This window comes from Agelaius tricolor, unplaced genomic scaffold (assembly GCF_023055355.1).
Source record: "Agelaius tricolor isolate 1412-34295 unplaced genomic scaffold, bAgeTri1.0.p SCAF_6, whole genome shotgun sequence".
NCBI lineage: Eukaryota > Metazoa > Chordata > Aves > Passeriformes > Icteridae > Agelaius > Agelaius tricolor.
The window spans coordinates 3,382,863-3,407,047 of record NW_027269266.1 but is presented as its reverse complement, the minus strand read 5'-3'; the positions used below and the strand labels follow the sequence as shown (position 1 = coordinate 3,407,047).

The 24,185-nt window shown below is 41.5% G+C and overlaps 1 protein-coding gene across 2 annotated transcripts in view; it reads left to right on the top strand.

Moving 5' to 3' along the window:
* ACVR2B (activin A receptor type 2B) overlaps positions 1 to 24,101 on the top strand; it is a 113,274-nt gene extending 89,173 nt beyond the window's left edge. For both annotated transcript variants that reach the window (XM_071428534.1, XM_071428532.1), the window contains exons 6-12: positions 778 to 921; positions 2,001 to 2,144; positions 2,984 to 3,132; positions 7,083 to 7,197; positions 8,841 to 8,979; positions 11,285 to 11,415; positions 14,999 to 24,101. In XM_071428534.1, the coding sequence (XP_071284635.1) occupies positions 778 to 921; positions 2,001 to 2,144; positions 2,984 to 3,132; positions 7,083 to 7,197; positions 8,841 to 8,979; positions 11,285 to 11,415; positions 14,999 to 15,193 (1,017 nt within the window). In that variant the 3' untranslated portion in view covers positions 15,194 to 24,101. The remainder of the gene's footprint in view (positions 1 to 777; positions 922 to 2,000; positions 2,145 to 2,983; positions 3,133 to 7,082; positions 7,198 to 8,840; positions 8,980 to 11,284; positions 11,416 to 14,998) is intronic.
* Positions 24,102 to 24,185: the final 84 nt, after the last annotated feature.

The following is a 24,185-nucleotide window of genomic DNA, read 5'->3' as shown; positions in this document are numbered from 1 at the left end:
TGTGAAGGTGGTGAGGCCCTGGCACGGGGTGCCTAGAGCAGCTGTGGCTGCCCCATCCCTGGCAGTGTTCAAGGCTGGATTGGATGGGGCTCTGAACAACCTGGCCTAGTGCAAGGTATCCCTGCCCCTAGCAGAGGGGTTAGAACTGGGTGATCTTTAAGGTTCCCTTCCAACACAAACCATTCTATGATATTGTGAACCTTTCCCATCTGAGAGCAGGTAGGACAGAGCTCCAACCCCACAGGTCCTACAGGGTCACATTGTTCTCCTGGACAAATGCAGAGTTTAAACAGATGTGATCTGTGTGATGCTGACAGACCTGTTCACTGCCCATGGCTGGGGTGGCATGGAACATGCTAATGGAGGGAAGAGCAGTGGCAGGTTTTAGATGTAGTTGGCTCTCTGGTCACAAAGATCTCAAGGTTCCCACTTCCAGCAGCAGGTAGCCTTGAGGACATCAGTGCTTTACATCCAAAATAACTTTTGCCTTGAAAACACAGGAAAATTCAGGTTTTGCCCAGAGCATGGCAGGCAGTAGTGTCACAAAGTGATACTTGGAGGTGTAGATTGTTTTATGTGTTCTGTACCAAAACCCTACAGAGCAAGCAAGACAGGGAATTTCAGGCTGTTCTTCCTGCAAACAGAGCACCTAAATAATTTGTGTTAAATAAATGTTATTTCTTCACACTTTCCTCACATGCAGTATCTTGATTCCTCCCCTCCTTTTATTTTACAGCCCAGCTTCAGCTGGTGACAGTGCTTTTTTCTCTTGTGCAGGATCCTGGCCCACCACCCCCTTCTCCCCTGGTTGGCCTAAAGCCCCTGCAGCTCTTGGAGATCAAGGCAAGGGGACGCTTTGGCTGCGTGTGGAAGGCTCAGCTGATGAACGACTATGTAGCAGTGAAAATCTTCCCTATTCAGGTGAGAGGGACACTGCATTAGGCTCTTACTTGCCAGGGGCTTCCCCACCAGTGCTGAGATGCTCTAAGTGCCTGGAGAGATTATGGTTTTTGAGACCATATCGAAGATGCATTTGGGCTCTTCTGCTGGGCGAAAAAGTTCAAGGACCCTTCCTTCCTACACTTCTCCCTGTGTTATCTCATTACCAAATGCTTCCTGTAGTAGTACTTGCTGCAAGAAGGGCAAAAACAAGCACATTCTGAAATCTACAGGCTCTGTTAACTTCCCTACAAATGCCTGTGTTGTTTAAATCCAGCAGGGCAGGGTGCAGCTGCAGTGCCCAGAGTGCACACAAAGGGCCAGAGCCCTGGCTTTGTGTGTCCTGCCTGGGTGGGTTGTAAATCTGGATTCAAGCTAGTGAGCAGTTTACAGCCTCCAAAGGCAGAGCCCTGGTGCTGTGAGAGCTAATTGTGCTGCAGTGTTTCTGTCAGCTCCTGTCTTCTGCTCTAGGAAACCTTTGAACGCTCCTGACTTGATTCTCTAGGAATTGCAGATGAAAAGAGTAAAGCAATCAAAAGTCAAGTGAAATGAGAATTACAAAAATATCTTTGTGCTCCTCTGCTGTCTCCTTCATTACTTTTTCACCTCATATTTGTTGTCAAAGGAGATCTGCACATCTTCTGTCCAAGCCAGCTGTGACCTACTAGTAAATATTCAATAGAGCCTAGATTAGATTTTGCAATTGCAGCAATTACACTGCAAGGCTGATCCTGGGTGCTGTTTGCTCAGGCTTTCTTCTTGCAAGTATCCTTAGGAAATCTTGAAAAACATTATTTCTCAGTAAGGTTGAGTTTGGCTTCCTCTCCGCTCCCCACACATGTCCTTTAGGAACAGCTGAGGATAATTTTGGAGAGGGGAGACTGAGGACAGCAACTTGTCTTTCTTCTTTAGGGAAAACAGCCTTTTTTTGAAGGGATGCATCACATCCCAACACAGGAGCATGATTTTTAGAGTAGTGTGAGCAGCTCTGACTGCACTGAAGGAGCTGTTTGCTTTAAAGGGAAGCGTGATCTTTGATGGTGCCTTTCTCCCTGCTTCAGGATAAGCAATCTTGGCAGAGTGAGAGGGAGATTTTCAACACTCCTGGCATGAAGCATGAAAACCTTTTGCAATTTATCGCAGCAGAGAAAAGGGGGACAAACCTGGAGACAGAGCTCTGGCTGATCACAGCTTTCCATGACAAGGTAATGTATCATTGCATGTACATTTTGGGAAGGCAGAGAGGGAGGTGGTTGTGGTACAGCAGGATCATAATCCCTGTAATTCCCCCAGTGTGTTCCTGGTGGGCCATGATTCTGTGGTAGCAAAGTGTTCCTGCTCCCCTGCTTCAAATGCCCTTCCTTTAGTTTCAAGGCTTTCCTACACAAATAAAGGATTAATAAAAGTGGGATTTAGGAAGGGAGAGAGGCACAAAAGGCCACAGCTCACATCTGTAGTGGTCACCATCTCTTATTGTGCATAGATGAGCATCAAGGGAGATGGATTTCACAGATCCAGCTTGCCCCTTGCAGGTGGGCTCCATGTTTGCTTTTGAGGCTTGGGGCACATCTCCCCCTTCATGGATTGCTTTAGTTATAAACCATGGCTAACACTTAAAACAAACGTGCAAACCTGGGGTTGAGCCAGCAGTGTTATCCCCCAGTAAATCCAAGGTCTTCTTGAGTCAATCATTGCCACAACCAGCTGATGTGATTCTTCATCTTGCATGGAGGGCTTTCCCCTTGCTGAGATTGGATGAATTGCTGTGGTTAAAGATGATTTTTTCCCTTCCTTACCTCCCTCCCTCTCCCTGGCAGATGAGTAGACATCAGGAGGTCTGTGCTGTCAAGGGCTGAAAACTCATGGACAATTCTGATTTTCATTTTTTCTTTTTCCTTTCATTAGTGATTCCTCTCCCTCCCCCCATTAAATCAAGGCTCAGATTTTTCAAGCACTCTCTAAACCATTCTCTAAACTGATGAGTTGGCACATCTGTCACATAGAGGGGTCTGTGATTAAGAACTGACAATGTCCTGTTCTGCAGGGTTCTCTGACAGATTACCTGAAGGGCAACATTATCAGCTGGAATGAGCTCTGCCATGTTGCAGAAACAATGGCCCGTGGCTTGTCCTACCTTCATGAAGATGTCCCCTGGTGCAAAGGTGAAGGACACAAACCTGCCATAGCACACAGGTAAAGCCTCTTTTGTTGACACTGTCTTTGAAATGATACTGTTGAATGGAGGAGGAAGTTCTGCTTTTAGGAAGTAAAGGCTTTTTAACCCAGCAAATCCTGTGCTAAGACAAGAATTTTTTTCAACCACATATAAAATGCTGAGGGGCAAATAAGTGTCCTGCCTGTGGAATAGCACAGTTGGCAATGGTTGATGTGAATGTCCAAAGAGTAGGGGTTTCCCTCTTCCATCAACTCTTCCCTTCTGGTGGAAAGGGAATTCTGCTGCTGCAGAACCACTCTTTGAAAGGACTTGGCTTGGTAAAGTCATTGCATTATGATCTGTGTATTTCTATGGCTGTGTTGCAGACATCTTTTATGAAAAATCCTTTCCTTAGGATTTTACCTCCTGAGAAGCCTCAGGAACAAAATGTAAACATTGATTATCTGCTGCTGTGGAATGCAACAGGTGCATCTGGGATTGGCCTATGTTGGTTGTTTCTAATTAATGGCCAATCACAGTCAGCTGGCTTGGACAGAGAGCCTGAGCCACGAGCCTTTGTTATCATTCCTTATTATTCTATTCTTAGCTAGCCTTCTGATGAAATCCTTTCTTCTATTCTTTTAGTATAGTTTTAATATAATATATATCATAAAATAATAAATCAAGCCTTCTAAAACATAGAGTCAAATCCTCTCTTACCTCATCCTGAGACCCCTGTGAACACCATCACAATGGCTGTATCCAGAGCTGGACCCTATTTTTCCCTGATTTAGACTGATAACTCCACTGTGTGTCTTCCCACAGAGCCTTTGATCATTAGGTAAAAAATGGAGAAACTGTGGAAAGGCAGGAAATGGCTCCTACTTTTCCCTGTAGTTTTATAAGGCCCAAATCGTGCCAGGGTGCTTATGAGAGACACCACAGCAGGGGCCACCCTGCCCCTGAGACCTCCTGGCACATGCTTCAACCCACCTGGGTGGCAGTGCAGAGGGGACAGCAGGAAAGCAGCTGGGTTAAACCATCCTCATGCTTCAGCCCTTCTCCAAAGTCCCACACTGCTTGCCCTAGATTAAAGCATCTCTCCAGAGTGGTTTGCTGTGGCAGGGCAGGATGGGGGAGATTTCCAGAAGGGATTTACAGGCTGTAATCCGTGGCCATACTCTCCCCACCACCCACTGCATTTCATCTAGGAGGGACTTAAACCCCACGTCCAGCTGCAGCAATTTGTACCTGATCTAGCAGGCCTGGCTTCATGTATGGCAAGATAATCCCCGTTTTTGCAAGGGTATCCCTGCCCCCAAAACACCCCACCTCCCCAAAACTGAAAGTTTTGGAGAGCTGGGGGCTTTTGAAAGAACCTGCAGCTGCCTTTGTGCTGCTCCTGGAGCTGACCCCTGTGTCCCTGACATTCGTCCCTGTAGAATAAAGGCAGTGGTTTATAGATGAAAATTCCTGAGGGTGGGGAACAGAGGAAGGCTATAGAAAGGCTTTAAAGCAACAGATCGTGCTCATTAGTGTCCCTGTCCATTTAGCTAGTGATAAAAGCTGTAGAATGCAGCATTTGTGTGAATTTAGCACATACCTAGTGGAGGAGGGGTTTCAGGACACAAGGGATTTCCCTCGGATTATCCTTTTAATTTTATTTTTGAAAGAAAACACTAAATGCATTTTAAATCTGGGGAGGGGGGCGTGGGGGGTGTTTTTGAATGGCTTCCCACAGTGCACATGGATGGAGATGCTGGGGTTGCCAGGTGGGACTCCCCAGTCACTGCTGGCCAGGGGTTCAGCCAACTCCTCTCTGGCCCCCAGCACTACGAGGAAGATTAAGGTTATGGAATCACTTGTTGGTGCAAAAGTGCCCCCACGTGGAAGCTGCAAATAAAATCTCCAGCGTCTCAATCGAATTAACTCACCCATTACTCATAGTCTGCTTGTTCTGTATTCCCTAGTTTGAAGTGCTACATGAAAAAAAAAAAAAAAAATTCTTCTTTTCACGCCACTTTTCTTTGGCAGTGACCATTTTAGGATGGTCTAACGCATACGATGTTATGGGAAAGCTACTTGGCACGGCTTGGATTAAGTTCTTCTCCCTGGCCTGGGTACATTTGCATTGCAGCTCAGACTTGTCAGTTCAAGGTGGTTTGTGAAAGGAAATTAGGAAGGAAAGTGTGGAAAAATGGGGCAAAAAAATGGAATTGCAAAGGGAAATCCCTGCATCGTGTATCAAGATGTAGGAGTTAACCGTTGCATGCCTGAAGGGCACTGCAGGTGAGGAGCAGCAGCACATGCTGGTACAGTAATGCTGGTTTACATCTTGTTTCACCTTGGAACCATATCTTTCAGGCAGATTGTCTGATAATTTCTGTGTGGTCCTCATCGAGCCACTGCTTTGCAAAAATCTCGTGCACAATCTGTACCATCCTGAGGGCATAATCCCCTAAAGCTGAACGAGCAAAGGCGTTTATCCATGTCATTAGATGATGGCTGTTTCCTAAGCCTGTGGGGAAACAGCCATGGCATGGAAGCAGGCAGTCTCTGGGATGCCAGATAGTGGGAAATGCAGTTCTTCTGTGTAATGGAGGGGTACCAATGTTTGGGAGGCTCTGCAAAGCTGCACTCAGTCCCTAGAGCTGATGGAGGCTGCTTCCTGCTGGGGTTCCCTGGCTGCACAGTGCCCTCCAACTTCACACCCACTTCCCTCATCTTAATCCTCAAGCCAGAAATGTCCATCACACTGTGTTCAGCTTAGAGAGGATAAATCCTCTCTTCTGATATTTTAAGCTCAGATTCAGGGGCTGGGTCATTTTTGCTTGCAGTGCTTTGAGCTGATGTTCTGGCATCTGAGGCTGCAGGGAGCAGCCCCTTCTCTATGGTCCAGCAGTTTCTCTCTTCACAAAGAATTTTGACAGGTCTCTCTAGTGCAGAACAATTGTATCTGCCCTCATTAATTATTTTGTGCAGGCCTGCAATGTCCTGCAATCAGCAGGGTCACTGACTGAATTGATGATAGGGAAGTTATAATGCTGAGCATACAGGACAATTGCCATCTGCTGTCTAAGGTCTGTAATTTAATTAGATTGCCAAACATTCCTTTTCAGATGAAAATGCAGGAAGCCCAGGGAACAGGGCTCGACTGGTTTGGCATCTCAGTGTGATCTTCCTCCACCCCCCACCCTTCCCAGCCCCTGCAGATTTACCTGAGCTGCCCTGAAATGATCCTGCTGCAGCACAGGACTGACACAAATGTCCCCTTCAAGCACAAAGCCACCATCTCTACTGCAAATTCTTACACCTGCATGTCAGCTGCCTGCTCTGACCCTGACAGGGTGTCTGTGTGGCCTCACCCCCTTCCCTGCTTGCTTCCAACCCTCTGAATTCTCCAGGGAAGATCAATCCAGCAATTACAGCTGAAAGCTGATGGATGACTATGGCAAAAGTCTGTTGAAGCATGGAGTCAGGGTGGGGAGAGTCTCACCAGCATCTGCTGATTTCCAGAAAGATCTGATTTTGTAGATAGGAGCAAACATCCTTACCAGGATAAAGAGTAATGTACTCCCTTAACCTGCCTTGGTTTTGTTCTTGGGAATGAGAAGGGCCCAGAAGATGGGGGTCCAGAGCTGGTGCATGGAGCAAGAAATGATGCCTTATATGCATTATAAAGCATTATATACAGCTTGCTCTAATTAAAAGAGCCCCTTCAGACCAGGTTTTACTTTGAGATAATTCACTGTGGAGTCTGGCTGACTCTGTGCTGGTCAGCTCAGGGCTGCTTGGTTGTGTTTTGGGGACAAGGCCAGTGAGGAGCAGCCAAGTTTGCAGCACTGGCCATGCTGGGACTCTGGGGAAGAGAGGAAGAAAGGAGCTGATTTACTGGGAGCTGCTGAGCCTATAGACAATGTGTGTGCTGCAGTGTGATTTAGATACATGCCATGATAAACCCTTCCCTTACTTCTTGCCTTGTCCATAGGGACTTCAAGAGTAAAAATGTCTTGCTGAAGAATGACCTGACAGCTGTGCTAGCTGATTTTGGACTGGCCGTGCGGTTTGAACCTGGAAAACCTCCAGGGGACACTCATGGACAGGTAATCATTACCTTTAACTTTTTTAAAAGTTGGCCTTGCCATAGCTTCTCTGGAGTGGGGGATAGTTTGTGTAGATGCATTTAATTCTCTTTGAGATATGTATTTTTTTCCATAAAAACTTGTGCTCAGACATAAATTCTGGGAGCTGCTTTAATCTGGGTAAGTGGGGAGGGTCCTCAAACTTTCTGATTGCTGTGCAGGTGAGGTCCCTCCAGCTCTGGGGTCAAGTGGCTTCCTCCTTCAGACACAAGGCTCATTGTCTCTTTATTGTTTTGGTATAAATACCCATAGAATCACAGAATACCATGTTGGGAGGGACTCAAGGATCATCAAGGTCCAACCTTTCTGGACCAAAGCAAGGCAAGACAGCCCAGCTGAATCTTAGAAGTGTTTAGTTTTGGAGTCTGCTGCACACAGCACTTCTCTAGGTCATTACTTAAATAATAAAGCTCCTAAATATTAATACTGATACCACAAATCTAGTATTAATAGTCCTAAAATTATTGATTTCATTTTAAGAATTCAGCCAGGCTGGCTGCTTGGGTGACCTTTGGCCCAGCTGGCTGTGCACTGTGTAAACAATATATTACAATTTTATGGGTTCTTAATTTTCTGCCTTTGTGTTGCAGCAAGCAGCCCCTCATTCTGCTCCCATGCCAGGACAGCAAGGCCATCATCACCTCCTTGTGCCTCCAGTGCTTTCTGAATTCCCATCTCCAGTGTAGTCTCCCTTTTTTTTACCTTTACCTCAGAAGGAATGAACACTCTCTCCTTGGTTAGCCTTACTCAGCTTTCCTCATTTTTGTCACCCTTTTAATGACTTTTCCAATATTTTGCACATCTTAACATATCCTGGCTTCACTCTGATCCCACTGCCTCAGCTAACAGTAAGAGGTGAGAATTTCCTTAAAGGAAATTATTAAAAGTGTTTCAGTTCTCAAGAAAGCTGCTGTTTTTCTTTGTTATCCTGTCTACTCTCCTACATGATAAGCTCTACTAAACATAACAATGGAGGCACTATAATGCCTATTCCCTCAAAACAAGAACAGATCTTTTCCAAACCATGGCAAGCCAGGGTTCATGTTTTACTACTTCTGTGGATGCAGGAGACTTGTTTTATCTAGGGCTGTCAAAACAACACCTTTTCCTACCATTTCAGGATATATAATTTTTTCTCTTTTCCCTTTTTTTTTGATTGTGTTTTTGTTTATTCAAGGGGTTGTTTGTTTGAGTTTGGAGTTTTTTGTTGAGGGAGTTTTTTTGAGTGAAAGAGGACTGAACTTTTCAAGCCAGACTTGACCTCAGGGTGTTCTGTGTGTCTCCAAAGACAGCATTTTCTCATGCAGGGTGTTCTGCCAGGGCAACATGCAGCGGGATGCAGACCTGCAGTGTGCACTGAATGGGTATCACACATGTAGCCTTGCACTTTGGCTTCCTCCTTTATGTTGCTTATCTGGACTGGAGTGATCTTAATGAGAATCAGTGTCAGAAGAAACAGCTCCCCTTTGCTTGTTTTTCAAGCAAGGTGCACCTTTAGCAGCAGTGGCCTCCAGGCTAATGAAACCAGCTGTCACTCACCTCCACCCAACAGAGGCTGAGGGGCCCAAATGCACTGTGGCTTGAGCTGTGTTTCTTCTCTCTAGGTGGGAACAAGGAGGTACATGGCTCCTGAAGTGCTGGAGGGAGCAATCAACTTCCAGCGAGACGCCTTCCTGAGAATAGACATGTATGCAATGGGACTGGTGTTGTGGGAGCTAGTCTCCAGATGTAGAGCAGTTGATGGTAAGAATAAAGACTTATTCCCTAGGGAGGGTTCTGTTTCAATGTGGTTTAGTTGGCCAGAGAATGGATCTATCTCTGTTTAAAAAAAAAAAAATCAATGGCATATTTTTATTAAAAGCAGCCAACCTGGTTTTTCCTTTGTTTTTTAACATAAAGTGTTAGTCTCTGTATATTATAACCTTTGTAAGTGCTCCAACCTCAAAGTACTTTTTAATATGTTGCTTTAGCTTGCTGAGAATTCAGAGGGAGAAGGTGATCCCTACAGGATGGGTGTCCTTTACTCCTGAGCCTGCCCTGTGCTGCTCTCAGTGGCACTGGACATTTCTGCCTGTGACCAGGGCATGCCCTGGGCTCCTGAGAAGAGCCACACAGCCAGCTTGGCTGTCACCTGGCTTATGCAGGGCAGTGGGGTAGCCTGAATGGAAAGCTATAGCAGGAACACAGGGCTGGAAGGACCTTCCTGGGTCAGCAAGCCCATTTCCCTGCTATCAAAAGTCATTAGTTATTGATCTTTTGCTGATCAAGCCCTCTCTCAGCAGTGGGCTAGGTTTGTTGCTTCATTTACAGCTTTGGAGGATCTCACTTTCTCCTGAAGGATCTAAAAGTATGAACTTCATGGTGTCTCCTTTCTCCTTTTTTTAAATATTAAAATGATGCTGTGAAGTGTCCAATCAGCACATCTGTCCAATCAACACATCTGTCCTTTAGTGACCCTTGCCATGTCCAGGACAGGGAAGCAGTCACATCATTGTAGTAGCTCCAAGGCTGCTTCCTCCAACTTTTTTCTTCTTGTATAAATATGGGTGCTCTGAACTGAAAATCAAGTTCATAAAACAACAGCATCTCACCTAGACTTGAAGTGTTTTTGTTAACATTACATTAGGACTGAGGAGTGTGATTATAATTAAAATGCCTTCCATGAGTGTGTGATAATGGAATGTCTCATCTTCAGAAATGTTCAGTCTAAAGAGGTAAAATGCTGGAGGATCAGAGATCTGGGAGCACAGTAAGGTAAAACAGTGGTACACAAATCATTCATATAAGAATTGCCCTTCTCTGTTGAGGTGCCCCAAATATCCACTTCAAATTTTTCTATCATGTTTGTGATCTCCTGCCAGTCCAGGCACCCCAGGTGCCACACACAGCACCACTGAGTCAGAGGGAAGGCTTCCTTTGGGATGATGGGGAGTTACACTGAGCCTCATCTGCACTTCAGCTCAGAAGTGATGCTGTGTCAACAGCACATTTAGCTTACAGATCACCAGTGCAGCTCTCCACAGCCTGGGTTCCTCTTGGAGGAAAAGCAAAGTCATAAATGACCCTGATTGGAGCAAGTGTTTCAGTTTGGTTTAGTGGCTGCCACTGAGTAAACAAGAATAATGATAAGCCACTTAAGTGATTTCATTCTTTAGAGTAAACATTGTGCTGTTGGTGTTACAATTCATGAGCAGATGAAGTGGTCAACTCTTTTATTTTAGTCTGGAAAGACCCTTTTGAGGTATCTCTGCTCTAAAAAGAGGTAATTTTTTGCTACTGAGAAACCATAAGTGGTGCCATGGAGCACCCTGAGAAGCCCAACAGTTAAGCTGGGCTGCTTTTTCTGAGAGAGCATCTACACATTGCCAAAAGCCAAATGATGTTTCAATAAGCAGAAGTTGCTGCTATCATCCAGCATCTCCACTGATACTCATAGCAGTTGTCTCATTCCCATGGCCCTGGGCAGTGTGCAGCCATAACTGGTATAAGTGAAGCATTCAGAAATCATTTTACACTTAGGAGCCAGTACTTGGGACAAGTGCATCTGGCTCCAGTGTGTCAGGGCTGGCTCAAACCTATGAACAAACCAGATCACAAAGCAAGAAATTATGTGTTGTATATACTTGACCTTGTTAGTCAGTGCTAAAATGAAATTATGCTCATGCTGAAATCTTTCTCTAGGTTATTGTGTGTTGAATTGTTGTGTTAAAATGTGGGGAGGATGAGTTGATCTGCTCTTTATATTAAATAAATCACGGATTACCTGGCAAACTTCCTCAAGGAAAGGGTGAGATCTGGAGGCCTGGCTGAGGCTTTGGATTTGTAACTCAGTGAGGTGGAAAATGCATGGCCAGACAAGCAGCAGGGACAGCAGAAACCATTGTGCAGGAGGAATGTAAATCACATTTGTCTGCAGTGACATGTGAACGTCAGCCTTTGTTGCAGTGGGTTGAGGTTGCTCCAGAGCTGCAGCTCACTCATGCATGGGGACACTGTGGCTCTGCAGAGGCTGTTCCTGCCCTAACCTGATTCTCTGTGTGCACTGTAGGTCCAGTGGATGAATACATGCTGCCTTTTGAAGAAGAAATAGGTCAGCACCCATCCCTGGAGGACCTGCAAGAAGTGGTGGTTCACAAGAAGATGCGCCCCGTGTTCAAGGATCACTGGCTAAAACATCCCGTACGTCCCTCCTGGTTAACAGTGGAAAATATTTTCCTGTGTGATGGGAATGAGGGATTGGTTATGCATTCCCAGTGTTAGCCAGAGTCAGCTCTGGGGAATGAGGGGTTGCTCAACACCTTTGTGCTCCCTTTTCTTTTTATCTCTTGTTTTTAGAGACTAAACAAGCTGAATAATCAGCTAGTGCTGAATGTGGAGCGTGTGGTGCTTTAGTAGGGCTCCTTTAGTATGGTGAAAGAATGGAAAATAAAATCCTTTCATTAAGAAAAAGAAAACCATCCATACCATTGGAGACAGACTCCTCATAAGCTAGATACCATGCAAGACTTGGAGCAGTTTATGGAGGAAAAATTAATTAGATGTGAAAACAAGCAGACAATGAAGCAAAATGCAGTGTGGGTTTCCCAGAGGTAGTTCATTTCAGGCTCACGTTTTTAATAAAAGAGTTGATTTTCCTTAGATCAGGAAGATAAGAGATGATGACATCTCACTGGGCTTCAGTAAGAAGTCAAATACCTCTATTTTGCCCAAACTGCTACAGATTTTGCTAGACTCAGGTGTACTAACTCATTTCCCAGAAGTTAGGGAGGGAGCTGTGGATTGTAAAAAAAAAGTGTTCCACTTCAAATGAGGGTTCAAATAAGAGCTGTGTTATTCAGGCACTGTTGAATTCAGGTTTTTTGGGGATATGGAGAGAAGTGATTGCAAACAAAGCAAATGGTTTCATAGTAACTGATACAGTGCTGCCAGCTCTCACAGTTTCATCATGGGAATCTTAATACTTCTTGTCTTTTAAAGCTTCAACTGCTGAATCTTGGGATTTATTTTGATATTAAAAAAAGCTCTTTTGGGGCGGAATGCGACCAAGCCTTAGAAAGCAGATGCTTAAAAAGAACCATGAAAACACATATTTAAAGTAATTTTTGAAGCATATCTCATGGTAATTGGCATACTGTAGAAAAAATTCTTGTAGGGGTTTTTTAGAGCATTGGCTGTGTTGAGTGGATCTCTCCACCCACTGACAAGGTGGTGCCCATGATGCCTTAAAGATATAGAAATAAAACAACACACTTTAGAGACAATATTAGCATAGGAGGTAATATGAAAACTGGTCTTTGATTGGAGGCCTCCAGGGGCAGATGTGGAAAACTGCCCACCCCACATAGGGCAAATACAGCTTTTTAAGTTTAGTTGATTAGTATAATTAACAAGAATCTCCAATTAGAAACACAGGTGATGAGGTAATTCCCCCTCTTAGTCCAACCTCTTCTGGAGCCCCTCATTGGTAACAGCTGTACTCTGTTTATTGGAAAGTGGCCTGGGAGGGTAGCCTTGTGTTCCCAAGAAAACACAAGGTATGACAGGAGCCTTTGGAATGTGTTTTGTCTTTCTTCCTATCAGGGTAGGAAAAGTGCTGGAGCTAGCTAGGAGCTATATAATTATACAGCAATAGTCTGCAGAACTATGAACATGGATGAAGGAAATACAAAAGCAAAAATCACTTTGGCATCCTGAAGGCTGTGAGTTTGATCCTCACACAGGGCACCACTAATGTTGATATTTTTGGTTTTTTCTTTTGTTAAGGTTGGGATTAAATTGTGAGATGGTATTTTTTATTTGGATTTAGATGTTTATTACTTTTTATTTATATTATAGCTTTATCAGTTGTGAGTTTTATAGTATTTCACTAATACGGTAAAAATTTTACTAATGAGGTAAAAAATGGAGTTGTATTGCTTTTCTTATTAGGTTTTTTAAGGATAAACTGTTTAATTAAGAAATTATGCTTAAATTATTTCTATCTTTCCCTTAATAACTAACTACTTGTGTTTTGTAATGTGGATTTTTTAAAATTTAATTTCACAATATTACTTAAACTTATGAAGAAGAAGGTGAAGAAGGTAAAGAAGACAGACTAGTTTCTGTTTTGAAACTTCTATTTTGTTTTATACTATAAACAAACATCACTCTCTCCACCTATATCCCCAAAAACTTCTATTTTGCTTTGTATTATTATATTTTAAAGCTTTAAACTTTTTATTACGTGATGTTACACATTTTTATTTAAACTATACACATACAATCTTAATTCTATCATTTAATTTTGGATGGTTTTTCTATAGCTGTAGGTTAAATGCAGTCTTTTATTAGGGGGTTAGCAGTTGTTAGTACAGAAAGTTTAAAATTTTCACTGACTAGGGTTCTAGCAGCCTCCCCCAGGGCAGGTGACATTGCTGAAGTACTAAAAGTACTAAAATCTCCCAGGAGGAGGTATTTTGCAATGCTGCTGGCCTTCCAATGGAATAACTATGATGCAAAAACCAGTCTCATAGAGGGTAAGGATTGAGGGAGGTGGTTACTGCAAACCAAGTGACATTTTTGGCCTCAACTCTATGCCATAAGCCTGCACAATGCCATTGTCAATCTGTTCAAACTATCTGCTTATGAATTCTGCATGATCCTCATGGTAGAGTTGAAAGCCTGATCTTTCACCTGTTAATATTTTCACATTCGTCCTTGAGTTTGACAAATTTTGTACTGTAAAGTTGACTTAAGTACAGTTTGATGTCAATTCTTGTGGAAAGAGCTTTCTGCATGTAACATTGCCACTGTCCATCTGTCCCAACTATCTGCTTATGAATTCTGCATGATGCTCATGGTATGGCAGGTGACATTGCTTATGAATTCTGCATGATTGTCACAATAGGACAGGTGACATTGCTTATGAATTCTGCGTGATGCTCACGATAGGGCAGGTGACATTGCTCATGAATTCTGCGTGATTGTCACAATAGGGCAGGTGACATTGCTCATGAATTCTGCGTGATTGTCACGATAGGGCAGGTGACATTGCTCATGAATTCTGCGTGATTGTCACAATAGGACAGGTGACATTGCTTATGAATTCTGCATGATGCTCATGGTATGGCAGGTGACATTGCTTATGAATTCTGCATGATTGTCACAATAGGACAGGTGACATTGCTTATGAATTCTGCGTGATGCTCACGATAGGGCAGGTGACATTGCTCATGAATTCTGCATGATTGTCACGATAGGGAAGGTGACATTGCTTATGAATTCTGCCTGATGCTCACGATAGGGAAGTGACATTGCTTACGAATTCTGCAAGATCCTCACGATAGGGCAGGTGACATTGCTCATGAATTCTACATGATCCTTACAATAGGGCAGGTGATGTTGTTTGTGAATTCTACATGATCCTCATGATAGGGCAGGTGGCATTGCTCATGAATTCTGCCTGATGCTCACGATAGGGCAGGTGACATTGCTTATGAATTCTACATGATCCTTACAATAGGGCAGGTGATGTTGTTTGTGAAATCTACATGATCCTCATGATAGGGCAGGTGATGTTGCTTATGAGTTCTACATGATCCTTACAATAGGGCAGGTGGCATTGCTCATGAATTCTGCATGATGCTCACGATAGGGCAGGTGGCATTGCTCATGAATTCTGCATGATGCTCACGATAGGGCAGGTGACATTTCTTATGAATTCTGCGCGATGCTCATGGTAAGGCAGGTGACTGAAGGTGTTTTCTGGCCGTTGTGTCCGCAGGGCCTGGCGCAGCTCTGCGTGACCATCGAAGAGTGCTGGGACCACGACGCGGAGGCGCGGCTCTCGGCCGGCTGCGTCGAGGAGCGCATCGCGCAGATCCGCAAATCCGTCAACGGCACTACCTCGGACTGCCTCGTCTCCATCGTGACGTCCGTCACCAACGTGGACTTGCCACCCAAAGAGTCTAGTATCTGAGTGCTGGGTCCTGGTTCACTTTTGTCTTTCCAGACTCAGCGGATTTAAAAACAAACAAACAAACAAACAAAAAAAAACAACAAGGAAAAGAGTTTAAAGAAAAAAAAAAGTACAAAAAAAACAAAATCACAAAAATTCAACAAACCCATGAATGCAGCTGCTATTTTATCTTGACTTTTTATTATTATTGTTATTATTATTATTATTATTTTTTTGGATTGGATCAATTTTACCAGCACATTGCTCTACTGTATTAAAAAAAATGGACATTTCAGCAAGCATTCAGGTGCCGACTAATGAATGCAGAAAAGGTGCAGGTACCTCAGAACCTCAACAAACTCACTTCAGTTGTTTTTATTTTATTCAGTTTTCTGGGTTTCTCTTTATCAGTTTGTCTTCTGAGCGGAGCATCTGTGACATAAGGAAAACCACCTACCACCTTCGAAAACGCAATGCTGCAAACTGTGGAGGAAACTTAAGACTGTTATGTAAAGAATACACCTTCCTCAAAAGCATTTTTTCCCCATGTTGGTTTTGGGTTCAGTTCCTTTTTTATTTTTTTAAATTTTTTTTTTTGGAAGTGAGCTTCAGAAAAAAACAGCAGATGTGTCTTTTACGGATGTAACGGGTGTCATTGTAACATGGGAAAAAAAAAGTAACTAGGCAGAGAATGTTAATTCTTGATGGTATAATTGAAGGGGGGAGCGTAGAATAGGGGTGGGGAGAGTGACGTTGGACTTGGCAGCATTTGGGGAAACATCATTTGCTATGGAGCTACTTCTCAGGTAACCATTAGAGGAGGGGAAGGACATTTCTGGGCAGAGTATTTACGGCTGCAGCGTATGGAGAAAGCGGAGTTAAAGAGGGAGTGGTTGGAAGACAGGCACTTGTTTCTTCCTCCAGAGTCTGGGGTTGGGTGGTAAAAGAACAAAACAGGACTATAACGTTTATTTTTCAATTCCAGGTAGTAGTAGGAAGGATGCTTTCAATGTCATCAGGACAAGGTGGGGAAGTGTGATTTCAGAAGCACTTTGGTAAAATACTGGAAGATGAGAAAATTTTTGCATCTCGTTTTAAGTGTGAGTCAGCTGAGAGAATTTGGCCTTGGGTTGATTATCTTTCAGCCCAAGCTAATGGTGCAGATGGTGGAAAGAGGAAAAGGGTGAAAGCTGGTTATATAAATTTTTTTTCTTTATTAATTTGGGACTGGGGGAGTGAATGGTGGCAGCTGGCTCCTGTAGCATCTGAGAAGCCTTGAAAGCTGCCTGGCTGCAGGGAGCCGAGGCAGCTCAGCAGCAGCAGTGATTCCCACAGCACCTCTCCCACTGGTTTCTTTGACGCTGCTTTCTCCTTACTCTGTGATGAAACTCTTTTGTCTTAAAGTGGTGCATATTTGAAAATACCGTTACTCTTATTATGCCATAAACTCGCTCTAGTCAGTGAATGTTCCTAATGCTGCTGATTCAACATTGAAATATTTTTTTAATTTGCAAAACATGCAATGTTTAAAAAAAGAAAAAACTTAAAAAAAAAAAAACCAAACACAAAACATACACACACACGTTACGTGGCTTCCGAGGTTTAAACTGAAAAAAAATTAAAAACTTCATGACCACAGACCACCTCAAACCAGAAATACCTCAGAATTTTCTACTTGTATGAGTTTTATTATATATTTTGTTAGTTGTGTTGTCTTGTAGTAAGTATATTTTAATGTAAGTTGGCTTTTATGACAAGGGAGTTTTAAAAAAATTAAAAAAAGAAAAAAAGTTCCAAAATCTTTTAGGAAGTACTACCATTTTTTTGTTGTTTTGTTTAATAAAGCACCATTGTAAATAACTGTATACAGTTGTGGAATAACTGCCTATATAAGGTACCTGGGCATTATTCACTCTTATTTGTGAAGGCTGTTTCCATTCTGTGTTGTTTTTTTTTTTTTGGTTTTTTTTTTGGTCTGTTTTAGTGAAAGGACAGTACATCTTTTTTTTTTTTTTTCTTTTCTTTTTCTTTTCTTTCTAATTTTTTTTCTTTTTTTTACTTTGAATATAACATGAATTTTTGTGTCTTGCTAGACTGACAAAGTTATGTCCATTGGATGGCCAGATCTTCTAAATTTTTCTTTGTGTTAAGCCAAAATGCAGTCCTAAACTAATCACCCTGTAATGGAAATGTAAAAAGTCTGTATTATATATAAATGAATTGGATTTCTCTCCACTGCCAAATTATCAGTGTGCACCCTTGCACAGATATAATTTATTAAGCAAAAGAAATTGCTAATTGGAGAAAGTATTAAAAGAAAAAAAATTGAAATATATTTCTTGAAAAGTATAGCTTTAAAACCTAGAGGTCACAAATGAGGACATGGTCCTTTATCTTGAAGAGACATTAAGAGAATTGCCTTAATTTGTCTATCTGAATAAAGTCTTAACCTATTCTTTCAAGTTACTGAATGTATATTGCATATTAGTATGTACACACATGTAACTGTGTTTCCGTGTGTAGGTTTGGAAGTTTCTGTTTCTTGATGTGCTTCTGTTGAGGAAACCTTGACAAAACCAGACAGAACGATACCATTTAGACCCAGCCAATGTCCCTGGTGGCCATTGGCACCTTTGGGCCTGATGCTGCAACATACCTATGCTTAGCATTGAGGGTGTAGGTAGCTCTTCTGGTGTCATGACATTAGGCACTCACTTAATGTTAAGTGTGGTTGTAAATGTTTGCAGGATCGGTATTTTTCATGTTTAATACATTTCTGCACTGAGATTTATATGAAAATGTGACTATGTCTTAGAAGTGAAGTGATGTAAGGGTTGGGGTGGAGCGTAGAGCAGTTAATGAGTGAATACTTGTTTTGAGGTGGGCTTGCTCCCTTTCCCCAGGGAATGGGAGCCAGTTCCTATTGCTGCAGAAAGAAAAAAAGCTGTACTGTCTTTTAACTGTTAATATCTGTTTGCTCTTCTGGATTTTTTCCTTCAGCATTACATATTATAGCTAAAACAGGCTCATTACAGCAGTTGCTTTTTTATCCTGATTTCTTTAAAAAGCTTTAAAGTATTTATTGAAAGTGCCATATTATTTTAATAGCCTATTAAACAGTGTCTGAAATCTTCTCTTTTGAGAAAGCATGAACACAAATTCTCACATGTAGCTTATCTTACTGCGGGGAACTGCACGACCCTGTACAAACCTTGACCGAATGTTGATTGTAAAGTATTACATCTTCCTGGTGCAATGGTTCCTTATAGATCATCTTGTCAGCAGGATTCAGAAACCGATTGGAAAAAGAATTTCCAAATTGGGTGTGTGCTGGATAACAAGTTTTATATGTGTGTAGGTACGTGTGTCTTGCTATTGCAGCATAGAAGGAAATCCTGAACTTTTAATGTGTACCAAGTTGGATAAAGCTGGTTTTTAAACTGGTATTTATTTATTTTATTAACAAAGACAAGCTCTGATGAACTCGTTGGTCTTTCAACAGTTGAGCTGTCAAGCAAGTAGTTTCCTCACCTCTAATTCATTTGAACTCTCATTGACAACATGATTTTGGTTCTGCTTGGTACTGCAGAGGCTTTTTCCAAGTCAGGAATTGGGCACATCCATAGGTGTAGCTGTCATAAGCAACTGCAGCTCTTTTCCTTTCAACACTCCCTTGAATAAGATGGTGACAGCACCTCTTACGTTACTTCCCAAGTGCTGAATGTCACTTCCCATTCAGACTTAGAGGAAGCAGGTCTTCAAAAATTTGGCTGCAGAATTTTATTGGTCGTCTCCCTCCCTCATATGGAAGTTCTTAGGTGAATATTACCACTAAATATCCTGAGTAAAAATTCTCCTTGCCTTTAGGAGCCAGGATTCCCCATCTCTCTGGTGGAACTCCCTTTTAGGAATTGCTGGCTGGACTGGTTTCCTAGGTGCAGAAAATTTGACTTCACATTTTTAAACTGGAAATATCACAAGAACTAAAACTGGGGTGTTTTTTTGAGATGGTAGAGCTGTGACTTGCTGATGAAGTTGCATTAATTTGGAAGGCTGGAAGTTGTATATGGAAATATTGAAATACACATGCATTTCATAAGAATGGCTATAAACCAGCCTAACCATCAGTTAAGTAGTACCAGGCCTATTCATTATAATTAAGGATTTTAGCCGGTTCTGATCATTAAGAAATCTCTATTTAAGACAAAAGTAACCCATTTTTTATTCTGCTGAAATTCTCCTGCAGAATATCTTTATGTGCTAGACAGTTACACCTATGGAAGTGCAGAGGTCTTGGTTTTGAAGAGAAGGTCTGTGAGTGCCCCCCAGTAACTCCCCTGTGTTTTCCTTGGGTCTCCTGACTCCCTGCTGTTCCCACTTGAAGTCAGTGGTTTCAGTGGAAGCAGACATTTCCAGGCTGGCTGGGTCTGGCCTGGCTGTTAGGAATCCTGATCCCCCTCAACACTGCAGCACTGAAACGTTTTATTCCTCTTGCACGACTTTCTAGGCAGAGTGTCAGAGCTTGCCCTGTTTTGCAGGGAAAAGGTCTGGTTTCACTTAGCATGGAAGGAACTCACTGCAGAGAAAGGTGCTGGGTGATAAGATGTGACAGTGCTGGTGTTGCAGTCCTCTTCAAGCCACACTCCGCTTGGGAAGTTGCTAAGCAGGAAGTGTCCCACAAACTTTTGTCACTTTTACATTCAGGATATTGTTTGGTAACATTGTAAATAAAATAGACTATATAATAGAGGAAAATAAGGACATTTTGACTTTTTTACTTTTGGAAATATATATATATATATTTTAGTTACATATACAAGCAAAAATTCTACATTGTGTGATAATTCTTTTATACCACAAATTATTTTTGTAATGTCTAATATGTTTCTGCAGGGAAAAGGGAGAAAGGTCTGTGTATGCACAGCAAATAAATAAATATATATATAATGTTTAAATTAAGTGTGCACTACATCAAAGTCTAGAGGATAGAAGAAGTGTAGCCTGAAAACAGGTTGAGGAGCAAGTTTGGATGTACTTGGACATGCTTTGAGGACAGCACTGAGTATATGTTTAGGTTATCTTGCATGTCACAACCCTCCTGCTAAAGATGCTTATTGCTTTTCTATGGCCATCTTCAGTTAACCCAGGAGGAGTTTTTTCAGTGTTCATGCTAGTAGCCATGTGTGGGCAGTGTGTCTTTTGGCATATGCTGTGGTGCTGCAGTGAGTTGTGAAGTCAGGGTGTTAAAAATTTACTGAGGCCAAATAGCCGGGCTGATCTCGCTCGCTGCCGTATCCACTCATAGCAGCTGTGTCTGCTGCACTGACAATATGATCTGTAAGGAGCTGTTGCCAGTGGAATCCTGATAAAACCAGTTCCTAGAAATTCCTTCTCTCTGAAGTGACACAACTAATCAGGCTTCACCAGAACACACAGCTATGTGCTCTGCGTTCCCAAAATCAGATTTAATAGTCTGTGTTGGAGGCACTAAAGAAAGGGACCACTGTCATGTCCAAAGTCCTACTAAGAGAAAGAGCTTCCCAAATCTGTGTAAGCAATCCAAGGTATTCTAAAAGTATTAAAGGAAAAAAAGGGGGGAGCCAGGGGGGTGTAACCTAATTTTCCATTGGACTTAAAATTCACTCTAGTCTTTTTAGTCCTCTCAGCCACGATAGCACAGTGTCAGTGGGTGAGAGGTACTGAATAAAGCTTTAAACCAAACAACACATGGCACTGCCTTGGAGCTGGTTTGACAGTGTGCCTTTTGCAATTAGTGCTCACTAATTCAAGCAGACTCCTGCAATTACTGAGTCCCTCAGCTGTGTTCTGGTGAAGTCCCAGCCCTGTGGAAACCATGAGGAGAGTTTCCATCCAACCCTGTGTGACCACGAGAGTGTGTGTGTGTGTGTGTGTTCCTGGAACACTTTCTAAGCACACCTGGTCCCTTATTTACATGGGACTTCCTTTTCCATGACTCGTTTTAGGGTGATGCTCAGTTCCCTGACTGAAGTAGTAGCCTATGGAATAAGCAGCAATGCTTTTTGTCAGGACACTTCCACAGAAAGAGATCATACTTGTGTTATGTCCATCCAGCTGTTCTGAAATGTAATGCTATTCTGTTGTGCCTTTATTTTTCCATGTAAAAGCAACTGCTGTAAGCTTTCTTTTTCTTTTACTAGTTTAATTTTTTTTTTTAATCTCTGACTGGAAAAAACCACTTTTCATTGCCCAGCTGTCATTTCTGGATGCAGTCTGTGATCCAGGTATTTCAAGAACCAATTACCTCAAACCTCATGTTAAACAGTGTTGCTATCTGGATTCTCCTTGATACTACAATATTGTAACATACACAAACAGGAACCTTGCTCTATATGGGTGTTTATATATATGTATCATATACATATATACATGTATATATATATATGATATATATATGTAAATGGAAAGTGATCCCCAAGGACTGAAGGAAAAAAGCAAAACTTATTTTGTATTCCAACATTGAAACCAAAAGGGCTTTTCTGAAGCTCTATAATGGCATTGTGCTGGATCTCTACAAAGAAAAAGTGTTTTCTGAAAAGTGCTTCCTTTATTAGCCTTTTATTTCAGTATTTTAATGGGGCAGGTGATGTGAATAAAACACCACTTCTGCATTTTTGGCCCATTTTGAAGCAGAAGCCTCTTAGTCTTTCCAGTTGTTAAAATAAACAAAAACTCAGTTTATAACATTCCAATAAGGTTGGTATTGCAAAACTCAAACATGTTCTAGGAAAATTCCATAGCTTCTGTTTTCGTGACAAGGAAGGCCATACTTCATTCAATTTTCCAGTGTTTTGAGAAACTGAAGTTTAACCAGTAACCATCCTAGTCAATTAAAAATCCTAATTCAGTAGTCAATGGCATCTCTGCATTGCCATGTCTGTTAAAACACCAAAATAAACTCCAAAATAAAAAACAATTGAAACCAAAAATCTAGCCATGATAGAGGAGGAGGAGATTGGAGCATCTCATAGCTTTGGAAAGTGGACTTAGCAACTTTGTGGATAACAAAAAATGTTGGCAAGACCTAGAACCTGTCTGGCCTTTTCCTTTTCCAAATACCTACTCCCAAGAACCAACTCATAAAATCAGACCTTCAACCACAGCAACTTCTTAATGGTACTTTGCTGAAGAGAATTATGTTCAGGCTATATTTTTGGGGGAAAAATAAAAGTGGGACCATTTTTAAAATGACCATTTTATTTTATGTGTTGCCCTCTCAAAAGTCTTTTTTTTTTAATGTATCCATGTAGTTGATACAACATTAGTCTGTATTTTACTTGGACAGCATAGTAGCTTTCCTGTAGCTTTCCAAATAGTAATAAATTTACCATTACTAGTAATTCATTTAATTATTGGTAATGAATGGATAGTAATTAATTTACTGTTACTAAAGGAAGAGAACATAATATTTCCCTATTTTTTTTCTTGACTGCCTAATGTTTCTATGGCTGTTGATGGTTGATGATTATTATCTCTGGTAAATCAAAGTACTAAAATCTCCCAGGAGGAGGTATTTTGCAATGCTGCTGGCCTTCCAATGGAATAACTATGATGCAAAAATCAATCTCGTAGTGGGTGAGGATTGAAGGAGGTGGTTACTGCAAACTAAGTAATATTTTTGGCCTCAATTCTATGCCATAAGCCTGCACAATGCCATTGTCAATCTGCTCAAACTATCTGCTTATGAATTCTGCATGATCCTCATGGTAGAGTTGAAAGCCTGATCTTTCACCTGTTAATATTTTCACATTCGTCCTTGAGTTTGACAAATTTTGTACTGTAAAGTTGACTTAAGTACAGTTTGATGTCAATTCTTGTGGAAAGAGCTTTCTGCATGTAACATTAGATGCATACAGTTAAACAACACAGCATAGTACAAAAACTCACAAGAAAATGTTTTGGCACCAGCAGGAAGAAATCTCACCCTAACCATTTGTCATTTTATAACCATCCTATTGTAAGTTTTACCAGCTACTTCTAAATTTGTGCTTTATTTAAAGAAATAAAATAAAATCCTAAGACTTGTCTAGCGTAGTGGAATATGTGTATATCAGTTTTAGGATAAATAGCTAAGTCTTATTACGCTGTGTTACTTAACTTGTATATATAGAGTATACATAAGAGTTTGCAGTAACCTGTTTCTCCAGGATTTCCAGTTGGAATGGATTTAAACTCAAACTATGAGATTAAATGATTTAGAAGATTGCAGAATAGACTGAGTGTAAATTACAGGAAGCTCTATCAGATGGTGAAATAATTTTTAAAGAGTCTTTTGGTCCTTGGCTCAAATTCACTAAGTACTGTTTGTATACCAAGATATGTGAAATGTAAATGTTGTAGGTTATATTTCACTCTTGTAGCTATAAAAATGTAGAACAGAGATAGCTTGTACTACTGAGTTAACAAAAGTTATACTAAAGTATCCTGTTAAAGAAAAAAGTATAGAGAGTTAAGCTCGTTGCTGTAACCCCTTTTGGATTGAAGTGTGCTGATTTTCATATATGTGCATTTTATATATATATATTCTGCAGAAGTATACATATATAAAATGTATGTATAAGATGGCCTAATGCAGACATCCATTGTATTGCAGTTATGAAATGAAGACATTTTGGAAAGAACATTGTATCATAGTTCATGAATTTGCAGTGGATCTTTGTTCCTTTTTACTGTGGTATTTTAGAAAGAGTCTCAAGTTTGAAATTAGATCTGCCAAGTTGGAGTTTTGCTGCTTCAGCTTTGCACTGGGTGTCTGAATAAACCAGTATGAATGTAGTATTTGCCCTGTGTGAAGCAGCTACACCCCAACAGATAGGAGGAAAAAAACCTAGAAAGAACTATTACAAGTTTATCTTTTTGTATATGAAAATAAACAGTAAATTACAAATAACTGTTTCCCTCGTTGGTGTGACATTAAAAATCATTGTTATTTGTCTTTGGCATCTAGCTGGAGAATTTTCTTCTTCATAGAGGA